Source organism: Taudactylus pleione, unplaced genomic scaffold, assembly GCF_031769625.1.
Source record: "Taudactylus pleione unplaced genomic scaffold, aTauple2 ptg000278l, whole genome shotgun sequence".
Lineage (NCBI taxonomy): Eukaryota > Metazoa > Chordata > Amphibia > Anura > Myobatrachidae > Taudactylus > Taudactylus pleione.
This window is the reverse complement of record NW_028284680.1, coordinates 3,878,073-3,898,380: the sequence shown is the minus strand read 5'-3', so window position 1 is coordinate 3,898,380 and position 20,308 is coordinate 3,878,073. Positions and strand designations below refer to the sequence as shown.

General features: G+C 47.1%; 1 protein-coding gene across 10 annotated transcripts in view; it reads left to right on the top strand.

Annotated features, from left to right (window-relative positions):
• The window catches only part of PKNOX2 (PBX/knotted 1 homeobox 2), a 500,974-nt gene that overhangs the window by 339,953 nt on the left and 140,713 nt on the right, over positions 1-20,308 (top strand). For 8 of the 10 annotated variants that reach the window (XM_088481784.1, XM_088481789.1, XM_088481785.1 and 5 more), the window contains one exon: positions 9,139-9,248. The exons of the other annotated variants lie outside the window; for them this stretch is intronic. In XM_088481784.1, the coding sequence (XP_088337910.1) occupies positions 9,162-9,248 (87 nt within the window). In that variant the 5' untranslated portion in view covers positions 9,139-9,161. The remainder of the gene's footprint in view (positions 1-9,138; positions 9,249-20,308) is intronic. 10 annotated transcript variants of the gene reach the window in all.

The window sequence follows — 20,308 nt, the reverse complement described above, 5'->3', positions numbered from 1 at the left end:
ATGCACCCAGCATTCTGCTAACTTGTCACCCGCACTAATCGCCCACACTGTACTATATAACTAGGCAGAGCACACAGCCCTCTGGTAGCCTGTTACCCGCACAAATAGCCCGCACTGTACTATATAACTAGGCAGAGCATGCACCCAGCCCTCTGGTAACCTATCACCCACACAATTCACCCGCACTGTACTATATAACTAGGCAGAGCACACAGCCCTCTGGTAGCCTGTTACCCGCACAAATAGCCCGCACTGTACTATATAACTAGGCAGAGCATGCACCCAGCCCTCTGGTAACCTGTCACCCACACAATTCACCCGCACTGTACTATATAACTAGGCAGAGCACACAGCCCTCTGGTAGCCTGTTACCCGCACAAATAGCCCGCACTGTACTATATAACTAGGCAGAGCATGCACCCAGCCCTCTGGTAACCTGTCACCCACACAATTCACCCGCACTGTACTATATAACTAGGCAGAGCACACAGCCCTCTGGTAGCCTGTTACCCGCACAAATAGCCCGCACTGTACTATATAACTAGGCAGAGCATGCACCCAGCCCTCTGGTATCCTGTCACCCGCACAGTTCACCCACACTGTGCTATATAACTAGGCACAGCCCACACCCAGCAGTCTAGTAGCCTGATAGCTGCAAAACTCACCTGCACTGTACTATATAACTAGACAGAGCCCACACCCAGCCCTCTGGTAACCTGTCACCCGCACAATTCACCCGCACTGTACTATATAACTAGGCAGAGCACCCAGCCCTCTGGTAACCTGTCAGCCGCACAATTCACCCGCACTGTACTATATAACTAGGCAGAGCACGCACCCAGCATTCTGCTAACTTGTCACCCGCACTGTACTATATAACTAGGCAGAGCACACAGCCCTCTGGTAGCCTGTTACCCGCACAAATAGCCCGCACTGTACTATATAACTAGGCAGAGCATGCACCCAGCCCTCTGGTAACCTGTCACCCACACAATTCACCCGCACTGTACTATATAACTAGGCAGAGCACACAGCCCTCTGGTAGCCTGTTACCCGCACAAATAGCCCGCACTGTACTATATAACTAGGCAGAGTACGCACCCAGCACTCTGGTAGGCTGTCAGCTGTACAATTTGCCCGCACTGTACTATATAACTAGGCACACACCCAGGCCTCAGCCTGTCACCTGAACAAATCGCCTGCACTGCGCTATACTGTTTTATTGGGTGCAAAAGTTACGTCTGAAATAGGCATTACCTTTTGGCAATGTAACACTGTCCCGTGAGTCGGTTCTCAAGTTATGCATACATCCACTTTCTGCCTATTTGACACCCATAAATGCCCATTTCATAACGACTGTGACCGTGGAATCTACACACAGTACATATACATTTATTTTGTGGTACAAGAGCCATTTAAGTACATGCCGAGGATATTGCAATAAAGATGACATAGGGACATCATCTATAGATAACTAGAGAGTTGGGACAGTTCTTATTATTCTACAACTAGACTGTGGCTCAACGAGGTAAAATGAGTCATCATTTAATGGTCAGCGAGCACAGGCCGTAATGAGGAGAGGGGCACCATAAAGAGTATATACTGTGCATGCAGCCATTCTGAGGAGAGAGACTGCCACCTGAAGGGGAAATCCTAGCACTGCCAGCCTGAGATCACCTGCACACGCTGCTCAGTTATGTCTGGGCTCTCCAGCCCGCTTATAGATACTGTATGACAGCTTCACAGGCTGCTTGTGAAGTTCATCACAGTACAAAATGCGGCTGCAAATCTGTATCTGGTACACACGGAGTGGGGGGATCTGTATCTGGTACACACGTAGTGTGGGGATCTGTATCTGGTACACACGTAGTGTGGGGATCTGTATCTGGTACACACGGAGTGTGGGGATCTGTATCTGGTACACACGGAGTGTGGGGATCTGTATCTGCTACACACGGAGTGTGGGGATCTGTATCTGCTACACACGGAGTGTGGGGATCTGTATCTGCTACACACGGAGTGTGGGGATCTGTATCTGGTACACACGGAGTGTGGGGATCTGTATCTGGTACACACGGAGTGTGGGGATCTGTATCTGGTACACACGGAGTGTGGGGATCTGTATCTGGTACACACGGAGTGTGGGGATCTGTATCTGGTACACACGGAGTGTGGGGATCTGTATCTGGTACACACGGAGTGTGGGGATCTGTATCCGGCGCCGTCGTGCGCATGCGTGAGACCCACTATGACCGACAGCGCCGGTCGTAGCGGGTCTCGATCCAAAGGGGGCGAGCTGTCGATGTTGATTGACAGCTCGCCCCATTTGGAAGGCGGGCCGGGGGGGTGGCAGGCCAAACGGGGGCGTTCCTATGGGAACGCCTACCGTTTGGGGGCGACCCCACTGACATCACTAGTGACTAGTGATGACTAGTGACTAGTGATGTCAATGGAGAGCTTCCGGCTCAGACAGAGCCGAAAGCTCTCCGGGGCTTACGACAAGGGAGACCCTACCCTAGGGTCTCGTTGTAAGCCCCGATGGTTGCGATGGTCTTGACCATCGCGACCATCACCTTAGGCGGTCGTAAGGCTGTGGGTGTTAACCCACAGCCTTACCACCGCAAAGGAGGACGTCTTGAAAATTCAAGACGTCCTCCCTTCATTCAGACCGACCGCACGCTTTGTGCGACCGGCTCTGAATGAGGTCCTGTGTATCTGGTCCACGCGGAGTGTGGGACTCTGTATCTGGTCCACGCGGAGTGTGGGACTCTGTATCTGGTCCACGCGGAGTGTGGGACTCTGTATCTGGTCCACGCGGAGTGTGGGACTCTGTATCTGGTCCACGCGGAGTGTGGGACTCTGTATCTGGTCCACGCGGAGTGTGGGACTCTGTATCTGGTCCACGCGGAGTGTGGGACTCTGTATCTGGTCCACGCGGAGTGTGGGACTCTGTATCTGGTCCACGCGGAGTGTGGGACTCTGTATCTGGTCCACGCGGAGTGTGGCTCTGTATCTGGTCCACACGAAGGCCCTCATTCAGAGGCGGTCGGAGGATGCAAGCGGTCGCTCAGAAACTAGGCGGCCGCTTGCATCCTGACCGCCCGCCTCTGTTTCGGTCGTTAGGCTGTGGGTTTACACCCACAGCTCTAACGACCGCTAGGGTGATGGTCGTGATGGTCATAGACCATCGCGACCGTCGGGGCTTACGACGAGACCCTAGGGTAGGGTCTCACTTGTCGTAAGCCCCGGAGAGCTTCTGGCTTTGTCAAAGCCGGAAGCTCTCCACTGACATCACTAGTGATGTCAGTGGGGCCTCCCCCAAACGGCAGGCGTTCCCATGGGAACGCCTCCGTTTGGGCTGCCACCCCCCCGGCCCGCCTTCCAAACGGGGCGAGCTGTCAATCAACATCGACAGCTCGCCCCCTTTGGAAAGAGACCCGCTACGACCGGCGCTGTCGGTCGTAGCGGGTCTCACGCATGCGCACAAAGGAGCCGGCTCCCTTGTGCGCATGCGCACTGGACAAACCGCACGGCCGCCTCTGAATAAAGCCCGGAGTGCGGGGATCTGTAGCTGGTCCACACGGAGTGTGGGAATCTGTAGCTGGTACACACTTAGGACCTCATTCAGGGTCGGTCGTTGCGGCAGCTCAGTCGTAAGGTAAAAGGGGCTGGATATGCAAATGAAGCGCTCGCACGTTGCGTCTTTAAGATGGGATAGTTAGCTGGACGAGCGAGGAGAGGATGCGCCTCATCTTATCACTCAAACTAACGACCTGGCTGTGTTCAAGGAGAGAGCAATTTCTGATCGTAATAGCTAGTTTGCGCACGTGCATTGCGAATGTGTGTGACCTACCAGTAGTTTGTATTAGAACTGGGTGTGGCACTGGATTTTAGTCATTGGGAGAAGCCTGACTTAAGGCCACCACACATCTTCAATTGATTGCAGCAATCGTGCAATTTGCAATCGATTGTGTATAAAAATCTTTCCCTTTTTCAATCGATTGTGGCAATTCTGCAATCGATTGAAAAAGGTAAAGATTTTTATACACAATCGATTGCAAATTGCACGATTGCTGCAATCAATTGCTGATGTATGGGGGCCTTAAGCCCCCATTGCAGCGCTAGATTTCACTTTCCGGGGCGAATGTGCCGTGTGCGTCTCTGAAAACGTAGAATTAGTGAGGACTCGCCTGATATCCTGGATGGATGGAGCACACACAGTGGTGTATGGACTCATGGCTGATGATATAAATCGGTGAGGCTCGGTTTCCAGGTTATTATTGTAATACTGGCCTTACGTGAAGAGTACGGCTCCTTTACACGTGTGACGTGTGTATACTGTATATAGCATTATATTTATCTATTTTTCCAGAAATGTGTATCTGTTTGTTATATCCTATTTCCTGTAGAGCACAATGGATTAATAACAGAGATTCTCGTAGTCTCTCCATATGTACCAGAAATGAATATTCTGCCTTTCCTTCCACCTGAGCCACATGAGAGTAATAAATACCCTGGTCTGCTGAAATTTATGGTAATCCCTCTACCAATATTTCTTTTTCTTTCTTGATTAGAAATCACTTGCTCCAGCCGGGCTGTGTCTTCATCTGCAATTACGCTTTGATTATTTCAGCTGCGGATTTGTGGGAAGCCCCCGTAGCCAGGCTTTGCCCCCGTGTTGTGCCTGCAGTAAAACAAACACATGCCATTATCCCTGCTTGGTGGCTGCCACCGACATGTTGCAAAACAATCTCTCTTGATTGCACACAGCTCGCCCGCGGAGTGCGTTCCAGATTTTCTTTTCCCTCTCTCTTTTGGAGGGGTGTATTAACCCTTTCATTGATGTCTGCTTAAGTACTGAGTGGGAGGGTGAAAAGGGACTGCGAACCATGGTATTACTAGGAAAGTATTGTTACCGGAGGATGAGATGTATCAATTTTGTATCGATTAACCTTATATCGGTGTTTGCGCCAGCCGTTTACTGGGCACATCAAGCTGGCGCCAGTACTCACTGGCACACAGCTTACTGCCATATTTTACTTTTGGAGGCAGGTCCTATATATGTGTTGTCCCTGTTTCCCAGTGATGACACCTCCAGTGTGTTACTGAGGGTAATGTATTAATGGTGAGAAATGTAGGTGCATGGATACAAGTGACTGGACCTCTACCTACAGCCTGCAGAACACGCGTGTATGCATTACATCCAGACGTGTACATGAGCCAAGCTATCCGCATTGCATGAGAGCGGCATTTATTTATTTGGAACACGGCTAAGCCTTTACGTTACTTAGGACTGTCCCAGTCTGATGATTGTATAGACTGTTTTTTTTTTTTTCCCCAGCTGTGTTTTGTTTACTTCATGTTCAATTTTCCAAAGCTGCCATTCATTTAACTCATTACACGTCGCGAGGTGTCAGAAGCGCCCGCTGTGTGCTAGGGAGGCGCTGATCCCTGTGCCAGACTTGGCTCCTTCCCGATCACTCTGCTGTGGCACCAGGCTCTCTCAGTTACACCTTGTGTGTTGTGTGGAGGGTACAGTCTCACAGGTACACAGCAGCCTGATAATTACCAGACACTATTAACCCCTCGGTGACCTGACAAACGCTAGCACCGGTAACAGGATGTTAATTGGTCTAATGGGTTTATTGTCAACACACCCAAGTTAGCAGATGTATAATGAGCTCATTATTTTTCCTGTCTGCTTTTCATGGCGTGCATTAATATTTTCATGGTAGCAGATGAAGCCTTTGGCAGTGAGAGCCACGTGAGGGCCACCCAGGACCAGCGCGCTCTGCTGATATGAGGTATACCTGAGGAGCGGCCAGCACTAGTCCCGGGCAGTGAGAGCCACGCTAGGGCCACCCAGGACCAGCGCTCTCTGCTGATATGAGGTATACCTGAGGAGCGGCCAGCACTAGTCCCAGGCAGTGAGAGCCACGCTAGGGCCACCCAGGACCAGCGCTCTCTGCTGATATGAGGTATACCTGAGGAACAGCCAGCACTAGTCCCAGGCAGTGAGAGCCACACGAGGGCCACCCAGGACCAGCTCACTCTGCTGATATGAGGTATACCTGAGGAGCGACCAGCACTAGTCCCAGGCAGTGAGAGCCACCCAGGACCAGCTCTCTTTGCTGATGAGAGGTATACCTGAGGAGCGGCCAGCACTAGTCCCAGGCAGTGAGAGCCACGCTAGGGCCACCCAGGACCAGCGCTCTCTGCTGATATGAGGTATACCTGAGGAACAGCCAGCACTAGTCCCAGGCAGTGAGGGCCACCCAGGACCAGCTCTCTTTGCTGATGAGAGGTATACCTGAGGAGCGGCCAGCACTAGCCCCAGGCAGTGAGAGCCACGCAGGACCAGCTCTCTCTGCTGATGAGAGGTATACCTGAGGACCGGCCAGCACTAGTCCCAGGTAGTGAGAGCCATGCGAGGGCCACCCAGGCAGTGAGAGCCACCCAGGACCAGCGCTCTCTGCTGATATGAGGTATACCTGAGGAGCGGCCAGCACTAGTCCCAGGCAGTGAGAGCCACACGAGGGCCACCCAGGCAGTGAGAGCCACCCAGGACCAGCGCTCTCTGCTGATATGAGGTATACCTGAGGAGCGGCCAGCACTAGTCCCAGGCAGTGAGAGCCACCCAGGACCAGCGCTCTCTGCTGATATGAGGTATACCTGAGGAGCGGCCAGCACTAGTCCCAGGCAGTGAGGGCCACCCAGGACCAGCTCTCTCTGCTGATGAGAGGTATACCTGAGGAGCGGCCAGCACTAGTCCCAGGCAGTGAGGGCCACCCAGGACCAGCGCTCTCTGCTGATATGAGGTATACCTGAGGAGCGGCCAGCACTAGTCCCAGGCAGTGAGGGCCACCCAGGACCAGCTCTCTCTGCTGATGAGAGGTATACCTGAGGAGCGGCCAGCACTAGTCCCAGGCAGTGAGGGCCACCCAGGACCAGCGCTCTCTGCTGATGAGAGGTATACCTGAGGAGCGGCCAGCACTAGTCCCAGGTAGTGAGAGCCACGCGAGGGCCACCCAGGCAGTGAGAGCCACCCAGGACCAGCGCTCTCTGCTGATATGAGGTATACTTGAGGAGCGGCCAGCACTAGTCCCAGGCAGTGAGAGCCACCCAGGACCAGCTCACTTTGCTGATGTGAGGGATACCTGAGGAGCGGCCAACACTAGTCCCAGACAGGGAGACCCATGCGAGGGCCACCCAGGACCAGTGCTCTTTGCTGATGTGAGGGATACCTGAGGAGCGGCCAGCACTAGTCCCAAGAAACTGAGCTTTTCATTTGCAAAGCTGAAACCTATAAATGCCCAAAAGGCAGCATATACTACCCAAATGTTCTTCTTTTTGCAGACTCCCCCGCTTTACAGTCTTATGTAGGCCTGCTCTGATAAACACATTAATTGCTCCATATAGTTGTTGATAAATAAAAAAGCAGGTGAAATATTTGGTGTACTGCTCTGCTCACTGCATGTTTGTCTCATGCTGGTGGAATCAATGTGACTGTATAATATAATGATGGGAACTTCTGTGCAGACGTGGTCAGCCGTGTTCTGTGATCCCTGCTCTGCGCCATCTGAAAAGGTCGACAGGACTATTAGTGTAATTTGTACGGGGTCACCTAGGAAGTGCTCCCTGTACTCGTGATCCATGTGTTTTGCCCTATGCACTAACAACCAGATCTGTACAATTCAGTCTTTAAAAGGGTCTAAATTATGATTTCAGAAATAACTTATTCGCCCATTTGTTCAATTTGTTCCAAGTAGTGAGGTTGTGCGGTGTATAGGCAATATTAGAGTGTCAGGCATTAGATCCATTTGCATTGATTCAGTTTTAGGAAGCAGTAAGTTACTAATATGACTTCAGTACCTGCAGCATAGTAATTTCCTCTGCAGCTTCTTCATCCATGTCAGTATAAAACACCCATTTATCACCTTCCCATGCATCATGTGTACCATACTTGCCTTCTCTCCCAGAATGTTTAACAAACAACTCCTCAAAAGCCTTTCTCAGCAAATAAATAAAAAATTATTCATCATAGTACATATGGGGGAAAGAGATAATTCCCATTAAAAACTGACCCAACCAACAAGCAGTAAAAAGCCAACAAATCCAAGATCTGCCTTCACCACCAACCAATCACAAGCATTGGTTCTGTAAAGACCCATTTTGATGTGCTCTTAAACTACTGAATTGCGGTACGCATAATACTAACCTCCTTGGTTATATGATATCACTAAAACTATTACAGTAGAGAGTGCTTGATTCTCACCCTTTGCTTAGAAATCTATCATTATTTAAAACACAACAAGAAGAGTCTCCCATGAGAATATCAGCAGCCACCTTAAATACAGGGAGTTGTATTTGAAGAGTCTCTTTTGAAGGAGTATCTTGAAAATGACACCAATACAGACACTGTGGGTGTAGCGCTATATCGCTACCATTTTTTATTTTATATATTGTAGATAGATAAATAAAAGAACAGGGAGGTCCTGCCCTTTATACTGGGACTACTGGAATGCTAAAGAGTGTCACAATCCTTTTAATTACCCCAGGCTTCCAACAGAGAGGGAAATGCCACACACAAGGAACCGTGCTACAAATGCATCCTCACCACACTTGAACACCTACTCTGAGCGCTTTTGTGGTTCCTTAGTTTAAAGGTTTTCAGTCAGTACGTGTACACACTTTCATATTGATTTAAAGACCATATGCTAAAAACTTACTAGATTTCTATGATTCCCTAGAAATGAAAATGAAATGTAAATATTTTATTATTTACAAATATGTATTTGCAATTGTGTCTTGTGGGGTTTGTGGGAGTCACAGTGTAATCTAAGCTGACCTAAGGCTTCTCATAAAGGTGTAATGTTTTTGTTCTAGGTTGATACTTTTTATACTCTAGATGCGCGTGTAAACACCCAAACTAACACACACACAAAAACAGTAGCGCAAATTCCATGTCTCCCCCTAATTGTTGGCCCTGGGTTCACATGATGCATCATCAAAAAAACAAACAAACCTTTTTCACATGTACCTCAGCTGAAAACAGACATTATTTGTGATTATTAAACACTTTTTTTTTTTTCATCCAAAGACAAGTTTTTTTAATGCAAGCTTTCTCCCCTTCAACAGGGCTCTAGATGTGAATCAATCCCATGATGCAACATGTGTCCCCAGCACCAGCTCTGTCAATGATGGCCACCCAGAGTGTGCCCCCACCCCCTTACCAAGAGAGTCCGCAGGTGAGTGCAGAGAAACATCTAGAACAGGGTGTGTTGAATGGAAAGGTTTTTGCCCCTCCTAATACCAGCCCTATCGGCTATGTAATATGCATTAACAGTGCAATACAGGACTGTAAGCAGATCCTTACCCCACACTGTAAGCAAGGTCTCATCCCACCTTTACCACCAATCCTTACTGATTATCCACTCTCCAATATATGACTGTAGACAAGGCCTCATCCCACCTCCAATACAAGACCTGTCTAATATCCAGTGTCCACTCTCCAGTACAGGACTGTATGCAGTTCATCTTCCCACTTCCAACACCAATCCTGTCTGATATCCAATATACAGGACACTCATACATCCAGTACCTCATCCGCCCTCTATCACCAGTCCTATCTGGTATCCAATATCCTCTCTTTAAATACAGGACAGTAAGAAGGGCCTCATCTGACCTCTACCACCAGTTCTGTCTGATTTCCAATATCCACTCTCCATTACTTGACTATAAGCAGAGCCTCATCCCATACTCTAGCACCAGCACTATTTGATACACAACTGTCATACCAGAACTATCCCTTACAGGACTGCAAGCAGGACCCTATTCTACTCCTACACCAGCTTTGTATAAAATAGCAAGGAAGACCTCGTTCCACATGGAATACCAGCTCTATCTGATACAGAAACAAGTCCTTATTCTACAGCTAACACTGCTAATGCAGGTCCATATCCTAGACATAACATCACCACATCTGTAATATAGAATAGCAAGCAAGTGTTACTCCAGAGAAGTGTAAAGAACTACGTACCTGATTCAGCAAGGACCGCAATTGTAAAGCAGCACGCAGGCTATAGATATATGATGTATGCACGCAGGCTATAGATATATGATGTATGCACACAGGATATAGATATATGATGTATGCACGCAGGCTATAAATATATGATGTATGCACGCAGGCTATAGATATATGATGGATGCACGCAGGCAGCTTTGCAATAGCAATCCTTGCAATTATGGTAATGCAGCAGGAGAACATCACGCCTCCTGCTGCTTTACGTATCTGAGCTGCATCTGTTAATCTGCGTACCATCGGCTGGCTGCGGTGACCCAAGGGGTCCTGCAGCCGGCCGCCGTAGTTTAGGGGTAGAGGCCAGGAAATCCCCGACGGCTGACGAAGATCCTGGCTTCTTCCCTCCCCCACAAAGGTGGCGACACGCCTCCGTTTCAGGAAACCAAGGGTACTGCCGCCCCATCCCTGCCCACAGAGGGCAGCTGACTGTCAATCACTGACAGTCTGCTGCCAGTTTGCGTGCGGCCTCACAGACCCGTTCTGCACATGCACAGAACGGGTCTGGCGCCTGCACAGATTCCCAACCATGCTCTGCTGACTCAGGCCCTGTGTGCCCATAGACAGTACATAGTGAAATAATAATACTTGCCTCCAGCCGCCCCACTACTCATTCAGACGTTGGCGTCTGTGTTTTCTCTTCATTTTGCTGTGCATGTGTAAAAGTACAAAGCTGTATAGAGGCGACAGTGAGATGTAACTTACAGTGCCAGCCTCCGCACCTGAAGCTGTGTATAGAGGGGACATGTCAGTGAGCTGTAACTTACAGTGCCAGCTTCCGCACCTGAAGGTGTGTCTAGAGGGGACATGTCAGTGAGCTGTAACTTACAGTGCCAGCTTCCGCACCTGAAGCTGTGTATAGAGGGGACATGTCAGTGAGCTGTAACTTACAGTGCCAGCTTCCGCACCTGAAGGTGTGTCTAGAGGCGACATGTCAGTGAGATGTAACTTACAGTGCCAGCCTCCGCACCTGAAGCTGTGTATAGAGGGGACATGTCAGTGAGCTGTAACTTACAGTGCCAGCTTCCGCACCTGAAGGTGTGTCTAGAGGCGACATGTCAGTGAGATGTAACTTACTGTGCCAGCCTCCGCACCTGAAGCTGTGTATAGAGGGGACATGTCAGTGAGCTGTAACTTACAGTGCCAGCTTCCGCACCTGAAGGTGTGTCTAGAGGCGACATGTCAGTGAGATGTAACTTACAGTGCCAGCCTCCGCACCTGAAGGTGTTGGGTCTGCAGAGAGAAAACCTCTGTTTGTGTGGATGGCAGGGAAATGCGGTACCATTACTTCAACATGGGCACATAATTAATTTGTACCTTTTTATGGAAGAAAAACAACCCTTAAATGAACATTTTAGTATAGAAAACTTATTGTCGCAATTACAAATATAAAGGTTCCTTCCTATGTAAGAAAGAAAGAAAAAACATATATTTTTTTGGACGATTTTTTCAGTTGGCTGTCATCCTATAATTATGTTTTGCATATGTTATACCTTTAAAAAGCTATTTACATTATTATTTATATATATATATATATATATATATATATTTACAGTAGTCTCTATCTCTGTTGCTGGACGCTGTTTTGTGGAACATGCTGATGCTTAGTTGGACACAGTTGTGCACCAAATCGTGGACGTAAGCTGTGTTCACTGAAAGAAACGCAATGATGGATATATGCAAGCTTCAGCTAGCGCCAGCATGCGTATCGTTTACGTCGCACAACCGTGTTTTAACCATTTGCTTTGCTTGCAAAGTACGCATTCTCTGTGAAGCTTCAATAAAACATAAATAACCCAGATAGGCCTGCACGCTCCATCTGGTGTATGAAAAAGACAAATAGTGTGTAAACATGCACGTCATAACATATTGATGAGAATCGAAGAAATTACCTTTCAGCATCAGCCGTGCATTCGCCATCAGCCAAACGCTAGCGGTTTTCTAGTGCTGGTGACAGCATTGTGTATTTGAACTTGCTCTCTAGAACCCGCAAATGATCGGGCTCAGACTGGTGTATATTCATCTCTGTGCCGTTCTACATCTGTTCACAATTCCGCAAACTTGCCTTTACTGTGCTTTGCGGGCAGTAGTGTGGCCCGTCGCTCTGTGCGCAAGTGGTCGCAGGTGTCAGATTAATGCAATCTTATTTTATGCTTCGCACACTGGTGTTGCTCTCATTCTGCCAGTCACAAATAGGCAACTCCTAGGGGCACATTCAATTGGCTGCGAGGATTTCCACGTAAAAACTTACGCGGACCTTGCAACCAATTTTGGAAGAAGTCGCCTGCTCCAGACGCTCAGCTGCCATTTGTGGTCCGGCTGCTGCATCCTCTGACTGCTGGACCCGGTAGCGGCAGTAGTGTAGTGTTGAAGGGGATGGGGGTGAGAGGTACTGTGTTGTGTACAGGGAGGGTAGGCAAGGGGGTAGTACATACCTGTCCTGTACCTGCCCTGTACCTGACCTGTCCCTGGAAGCTGTCTGACGCTGGAGAAGAGAACCGGAGGAGGAGGCAGTGCTGCGGAAGGAGAGTAATTAAGGACTAATTAAGTCAATTTCAAACTTCCAGTTGTTTAAGTAGTCACTGGGGCAGGGGGTTCCGCAGGAGTTCCAGAGCAATTCCCAACCATAATTCGTAAATATACGTACTTTAGGAAAAAATGGTTGTGCTCTGGGGCTGCGGAAAATAAATCCTCCGCCGCTCAAAAAATTCAAAATCCCCTCGCCCAATTGTATAGCAAAATTCTCGCACCCGCAGGAGAAACCCAGCAGCTTGAGATTTTTGCTATTCTCGCACCTAATTGAATATGCCCTCTAAATTCCGAAAATGCTCTTGTATCATTACCACATCCACTTAAATATCATTATAAAATAAAAAATGTTTGGAAATGCTCTTGAGGACTTTTATACACTTCTAGGAAAAGAACCCATAGTGGTTATCAGAAAACAAACAGCAAAACTGAATGGGACAGACCTAATGTAATGTGATTAAAAAAGGTTTTACTCTCTAATACGCTGATATGTAGTAATGAGTTTTAAGTCTTTCATTCATTGCTACACTATATATATATATATATATATATATATATATATATAATTTACTCTGATTAAGCTCCACCGTGAAAAGCTGCCTTTGTAGTCACTCAGATGACTCTGCCTATAGGTGACATTCACAGCATCCCTGCTGGTATTCATTACTGTAACATGCGTAAGAGGTGCCAGGCCTGTTCCTCCTGACTGGTAGAGCAAAGATACTTCTGTCTCCTGAGATCTAGCATTGGCTCTTTTGGTGCGATGTTGCCCATCGTCACCTTTCTTACACATTTCTGTCTATGTTACTCAAGGGCATCGGTTTCCTGAACCTTGCAACGCTTAAACAATCTTAACCCAGAACATCAACATCCGCGTTTAGATCTACAGTATTTATATCTTTAGCAGAGCTCAATGTCACACCACTCACTCTTCTGTCTTTTCTAGATATGTGCTGTCATTCTTAACTTAAATTGGGCTTTTATTAAATGCACAGCAGGGTGCATCGGCCTTGTTATAGGTATTTGGTGATATAACATGTTAATACTCTATACCAGTGGTTCCCAAACTTTTTTGAATCACGGCGCCCTATAGTATCAGTATTGTTTTCTCGGCACCCCTAAGCCAAATGTTTGTAATTGAGAAATTCTGAAAAAAATGTAGTAAAGTAAGTTGTGCTTACTTGTCATCTTTAGGGTCAGTTCTGTGGTGGTGGACAGGTTTTACGCTTCTTTTTGTCCATATATTTACACTACATTGACCATAAATAATTTTATTTTGTGCTAGACCACCAAACCCCTGCAAGTGTCCCGAGGCACCCCACGGTGCCTAGGCACACAGTTTGGGAACCACTGCTCTAAACACTCTGAAATGTTGAGATCTCATTTGGATAACCCAGAAATAGTTCGTTTTTTGTTCTGTTTAGTTTACACAATTCTTCATCTTTGTAAAATTTTATTCCGACTCCTCAGTCCCTGGGCCAGTGGAGGTTACAATCTAATGCCCTGTATCACCCTAGGGCCAGTTTAGTCAGAGGCCAATTAACCTACAGTAGATGTATATTGTTTTGACTGTGGGAGGAATCTGCAGAAAACTCATGCACATACAGAGAGAACATACTGGCAGCACCCTGCAACCGAAGGCCCCAGTCCTGAGGGCAGCGACGCCATTGGTAGTCCATGATCAGCCCCAGATTCTACCTTCAGATTGCACAGCTGCCAATCACGATGCTGCCCCTACTGTGTTGGTGTAGGGCAGGGGTCTTCAACCTTGGCCCTCCAGCTGCTGTGGAACTACACATCCCAGCATACACTGCCACCTTTTTGATAGAACAGCATGCTAAACCTATGGCAGTGCATGCTGGGATGTGTTGTTCCACAGCAGCTGGAGGGCCAAGGTTGAAGACCCCTGGTGTAGGGGGAAAGGCGGTAGAGGCTGCTTCTCTCAGATCTACCTTCTCTGCATCTTGATTCTTTTTCTTGGAGAGTTCAGCACTTATGGTTTTCCAAGATTTGAGGCATTAGGACATCCGGTATAACACGCGGACCACGGCAGTCCGCCACTGGATTAACCACATTTCTATAGTACTGTATGTGCCAAGCGCTCCCAAGGGGAAGAACTTTATACTCTGTCTCGTACAACCTTATCCATCTGTGGAGGATGGAAATGCTGGAGTTTGCACAGATTCACCAGCAGCTGGAAGAGGTTTAGGGCTAAAAGGATTAGCTGAGAGAATCAAATACCTCAGATCTGCAGAAATAGAAGAGTTACTTAAGTGTGAAGAGTCTAATTAAATTCACATTTTAATGCAAATAAACTCATCACAGCTGCTGAGCGACGGCCCCTGCCCACCCCAGGGAATCTGCACCCCTTCTCCTCCTCCTCTCTAACTCCTCAGCACCCTTGTAAGGGTTGGTATGGCCAGTCCCTCCCGGCAGGTTTTATTAGACCAGCTTTCCCACCTGTATCTGAATGTATATGAAATACACCAGGGCTGTAGCGTGGTAATTACAGCATTCATTGCTACTGAGGCCCGTGCATTACTAGCTCTACAGATGCCCTCAGCCATTATGGGGTTGACGTTCGGCTGTTGCTTGCGCTTGCTTTGGAATCCGTAATTTCATGCTATATAAAAGGTGCAGCCAGTATTACGATTATTACCAGCTGTTACTCCATTGCCTTTTCCGGCACGGCACATGTGCACAGGGTCGTGGGAATGTGGTGACTGCTTGGCGATGTCACGGCACAGTACCGTTTTCCCAGCCTATCACTGACACGGAGAAGACTCCTGCGGCGGCGCCACTAAACGTTGTTGGCGTAGATTGTGCTCAATTAAGTTTCAGTACTCACACGCTCCCCATCCCATGGGCCAGTGAGGAATGTGAGGTGTTTTATTTAAATCCCCGTGGTGGCTCACATGGTAAAGGACTGCCATTATACCGTTAGATGAGCTGGATTGTTGGTGCTCTAAGGGACGGCTTGTTTCTGCATGTCCTGATGTGTTGTGAGAGCCCCAAAAACAGCGTTTCACAAAGCTTTTCCTGATGCTATGGGGGGGGGGGGGGGGGGGGCGCGCGCATCACTGGGCTTTTACACCAAGCTAAATGCCCAGACATGCCCTCACCCCCCATGACCTCTTACTCTCGGTAGAGCAGCAGGTATAAGTCAGGCACCGCGCACAAATGTTAAGTAATGTTTAAAACTAAAGAGTGAATAGAATATATTACTTATTTGACAAGAGGGAAAATAATAAGTCATGATTGCATAAATGGTGGGACCAGGCCAACGGTGATAAAGGACTGCCCTTATGGGTGATGGCATCATTTGTGCAAGGTATGCTCCCTGACTGCTCTCATCGTACACATCTGCATGTGGTCATACATGATCACTGACATATATGCAGATGTTGTTTGCAAACATGAATGTCCTGTGAATAATCCAGCAAGGTCTGAGTCACCCTGTCTCTCTGCACCCAATGAGAGATCTCTGGGGCTGCAGACATACGTGCGGATAGAGTTCTACACGGCCATTTAAATGTCTGAAAACTTGCACATAACTATCCAGCGAGCAACGAAGATGCTCAGTGGATGAGACATCAATTAAAAAAGTATTCTAATAATAATTGGGATTAATTTGAGCAAATAACCAAAGTGAGATGTTTTTGAAGCCTTGTTATATAAAATAAACGCAGCGGACCTAACAAACTTTACCTGGTCCTTAAACATTTTGGGATTAATAAAACTTTCATGACAGAAATGGCATTATTTGTGCTTCTCTCCGAGCTGTTGATAATTAGCACTGATTCTCTCGTTATTGAGCTTTGCTCGCTCATTTGCATACCATCGCTTGCTGTGTTTAGTAATAAATATTCATAAACATGTTTCTGTGCATTTTTATGGGAAAAGGTCAGAATGTAACAAAGTGTATTCTGCTTCCGCGCTCAGTGTTTAACGAGAAAGGATTGTCCCCGGTACCTGGCTCACAGACATGTTAGTGATGGGATTTAGTGTCAAGTGGTTTTCTGCAGGTAAGTATAGCCAAGCGGCTGAAACGCACGTAAGATAAGAGAATAACATTTCAATTATATCAGTTGCATCTCGTTAGCAAATGACTGCCTCACATTTTGGTAAAAATGGATTTACCAATATCCCTGAAGGGCCCCATACATCAGAGATTGATTGCAGCAATTGTGCAATTTGCAATCGATTGTGTATAAAAATCTTTCCCTTTTTCAATCGATTGCAGAACTGCCACAATCAATTGAAAAAGGGAAAGATTTTTATACACAATCGATTGCAAATTGCACGATTGCTGCAATCAATCTCTGATGTATGGGGGCCTTAACCTCTAAACCGTCCTGCACATCTATGGGGGTTATATAGAAAGCCTATATATTGGCACAAATGCAAAGTGTGCGGTCTCCACCCCTGGAGCCGATTGCGTTATCTGCTCCAGTGAGATGGAATCTGGTTAGTGTTTGTGCGTAGATTTAGGTGTGTTACTATGGCCAGCATTCAGCAACGGGCGCTTCACCAATTAAAAGCAGCTGATCACAATAATTAAAAAGTCCCTGATTTCCACAATTTATAAAGAAAATATAGCCGGCTACATCCTGCCAGTGGTTGGGTATGAAAACCCGGCTGTCGGGATGCCGCGGATAAGAATACCGACAGCGGGATCCCGACACCCTTAGGGAAGACAGGTAAGTGTTTTTCTAACCACTACCCTAACCCTCCCTCCCCTCCCCCTCTAGTGCCTAAGCCTAACCTTCCCCACACCCTAAACCTAACACCCCCTTCCCTATGCCTAAACCTAACCTCCCCCCTAGGGCCTCTTAGAGCCTCTCGCTCCTTGATATATCAAGGCCTAGAGATGACTCGCACCAATAGATATCCTGGGGACGAGGGTTAAAGTGTGCAGCCAAGAACAGCAGAAGCCTTTCAACAGGATTCCTCAAGGGTAGTATAATGTAGCAATAGGTGGTTCTGACGCTTCTTAAACTTCAGTTCCAATATGGAATGGCCCGATGTATATGGAAAACCATAAAGAATATATAGTTCACACTGTGGATGAAGCACAGGCATTGGACAGCTCTTAACATAGACAAAAAGAAAGACCAGATGCACCATACTACCATTAATAATTATACATCATATGCCAGGTTTTTGGGATAAACTTGGCCAAAGTTATGAGCTTACCCACAAACGTCAAGGTAACCTCATCGGGTAAGTCCCTAACACTATATGGGGTTCATGTCTGGGGCGTGGGGAACCCACCACAAACCATCCCAGCCAAACCACCCCAGGGCACCATAAAAAAATAGCAGTAAAGTGTTAGGTAAGTGAAAGTGGCTGCTTAGTGTTTAAAGTGTTAGAAAAATGGAAAATGTGTGAAAATGTTACATAAATAAACAGCAAACAGTGATATAAAGGGCCATATTCAATTAGTTGCGAAAAGTCTGTTGCCAGACTTTTCGCCGGTATCTGAGGTTTTGGGTGCGAAAAAGTATCGCGCTCGTCCCTGCGTATCCCCGTATTCAATTCTAAATCGGCGAAAACAAAGTGAGCGAAAAGTGCTGTCATTTTTTGGGAAATCAGCCTGACACCCCCTAAAGATTCTGTGACATGGGGGTTCACTATGCGTACCCCCGAATAGCCCTGCTGAAGGTATTTTGGGTCTTTAAATGGTCTGAAAACGTGCAGTTTAGCGTCTTTGATATAGCGATGAAGAATAGCATTTAGCAAGTTTTTTTTGAGAAAAAAAAGAGTAGTCCCAGCAAATTTGGGGTACATGAAAATGGGCGCAAGCATATTTTAAAGTGGCCCTTGTGAACTTTTAAAAATCTTGAGAAATCCACCTGCAATAAAAAAAAACACCTGCGGCATTCTTGGGAACCCCCTCTAAGTCTATTTCACTAGTTTAGTTTAGTCTAGTTTAGCAGTTTGTCGCCCAACTGGTTTTTTTTTTCGCCCCCAAAGCTAAAGTTCTTTTTTGGGGTGTCCAGGGTAACTTTAAAAAAAAAAATTGACACAGTTTTCCTTTGGGGGACAGTCCAAGGGGTGCTGGGTGGTTTCTGGAAGTATGTACCCCAAAACCCCAATTCTGCACTTTTTTTCCGGCACCTATTCTTAGGTGATACTTTTTCACAGGGTTCTATCCATTGACTTTCCGCACCGGCGAAAAGTCGGAAGAATTGAATAAGGGGATAAGTCCATATTTGCGAAAATGACGTAATCGGTGAAAAAGTCTCGCCGATAACAGCTTTTCGACGCAATTGAATATGGCCCATAGTGTTAAAAATAAGTGTTAAGTTGTGATTCCCCATAACTCACCCCATAACTCATTGCTATATACTGTAGTTCTAAATGCATATAGTTCTTACCTGTGGCTTTGCTATACAGACAGGGCAGTCAGCAAATGCTGGGTCCCTAATTAAAAACATCAGAGACAGGTGGGCGTAAAACATTCTGAAGGCCCCCATACAACAATTTGAAGATTTATTGCCCGATTTTAGGATTTCCCAATCTAGCAACCTGCGCCCATAAATTGCAGCACACACAGATCTGATAATCTTGAAAGGCCCATCATTTTACTAGTAACGGTCTGCAAATCTGCTGGTCATGTCCATACACTACTGATCATGTCCATACACTAGCAATTTACAGCCCCAATCGATCTGTGAAATCCAACATGTTGGGCAATCTGATTTAACAATTCCAATCACTTTCTGGTTGCAATCTGCGATCTGTCCGGAGAAGAAAAGGTGAGCGCTACCATCAGTCCTGTGTCATGCCAACAGTAAAGCATCCTGAGAACATTCATGTGTGGGGTTACTACTCAGCCAAGGGAGTGGGATCACTCACAATTTTGCCATGAATAAAGAATGGTACCAAAACATCCTCCAAGAGCAACTTCTCCCAACCATCCAAGAACAGTTTGGTGAGGAACAATGGCCCTCATTCAGAGCCACTCGCTATTTGCGGTCGTTCGTTCTAAAACAAGGGGTGGCTATTCAAATGAACCGTTCGCTGTTTGCGGTCTGTTCACACCTCTAGGTCTGAACGAGCGAACAAAACTTGCGTTCGTTTTTTGGAAAAATACGCCCCCTGGCCGCTCGCATCCTACGTCATGTCCGCTATTTATTAGATTAATCGAGTACATCGACCAGGGTATGAACTGCTCGCTATTCTTGTGGTTGGTTTTTGCTACCACAATTTTGCGAGCAGTTCTGGCTATAAAAGAACCCAGTGACGTGGTCAATGACGCTGCTGTTTTAAATATGCACACCCATAAAACGCCCGTTTTGACCTTTAAGCACGCCTGCGATCTGATCTCCACTCCCCGTTTTCAAGCACCTTCCCCCGTTACCACCCACATACGCCTCTTTCTGTCACTCAAATTATCAGGCATTCGCTATTTTGCGAGCACATGAAATTCGGCCGCACTGAGTGGTTCGCGCATGCGTATTACGATCCGTACGCATGCGCAGTTGGGCAAACATCGCTCGGAGCGAACGAGCAGCCCCTTGCGTCCGGCTCTGAATCAGGGCCAATGTCTTTACCAGCATGATGGAGCACCTCGCCATAAGGCATAAGTGATAACTATGTGGCTTGTGGAACAAAACATCAACATTTTGGGTTTATGGCCAGGAAACTCCCCAGACCTTAATCCCATTGAGAACTTGAAATGATAATTTTAAA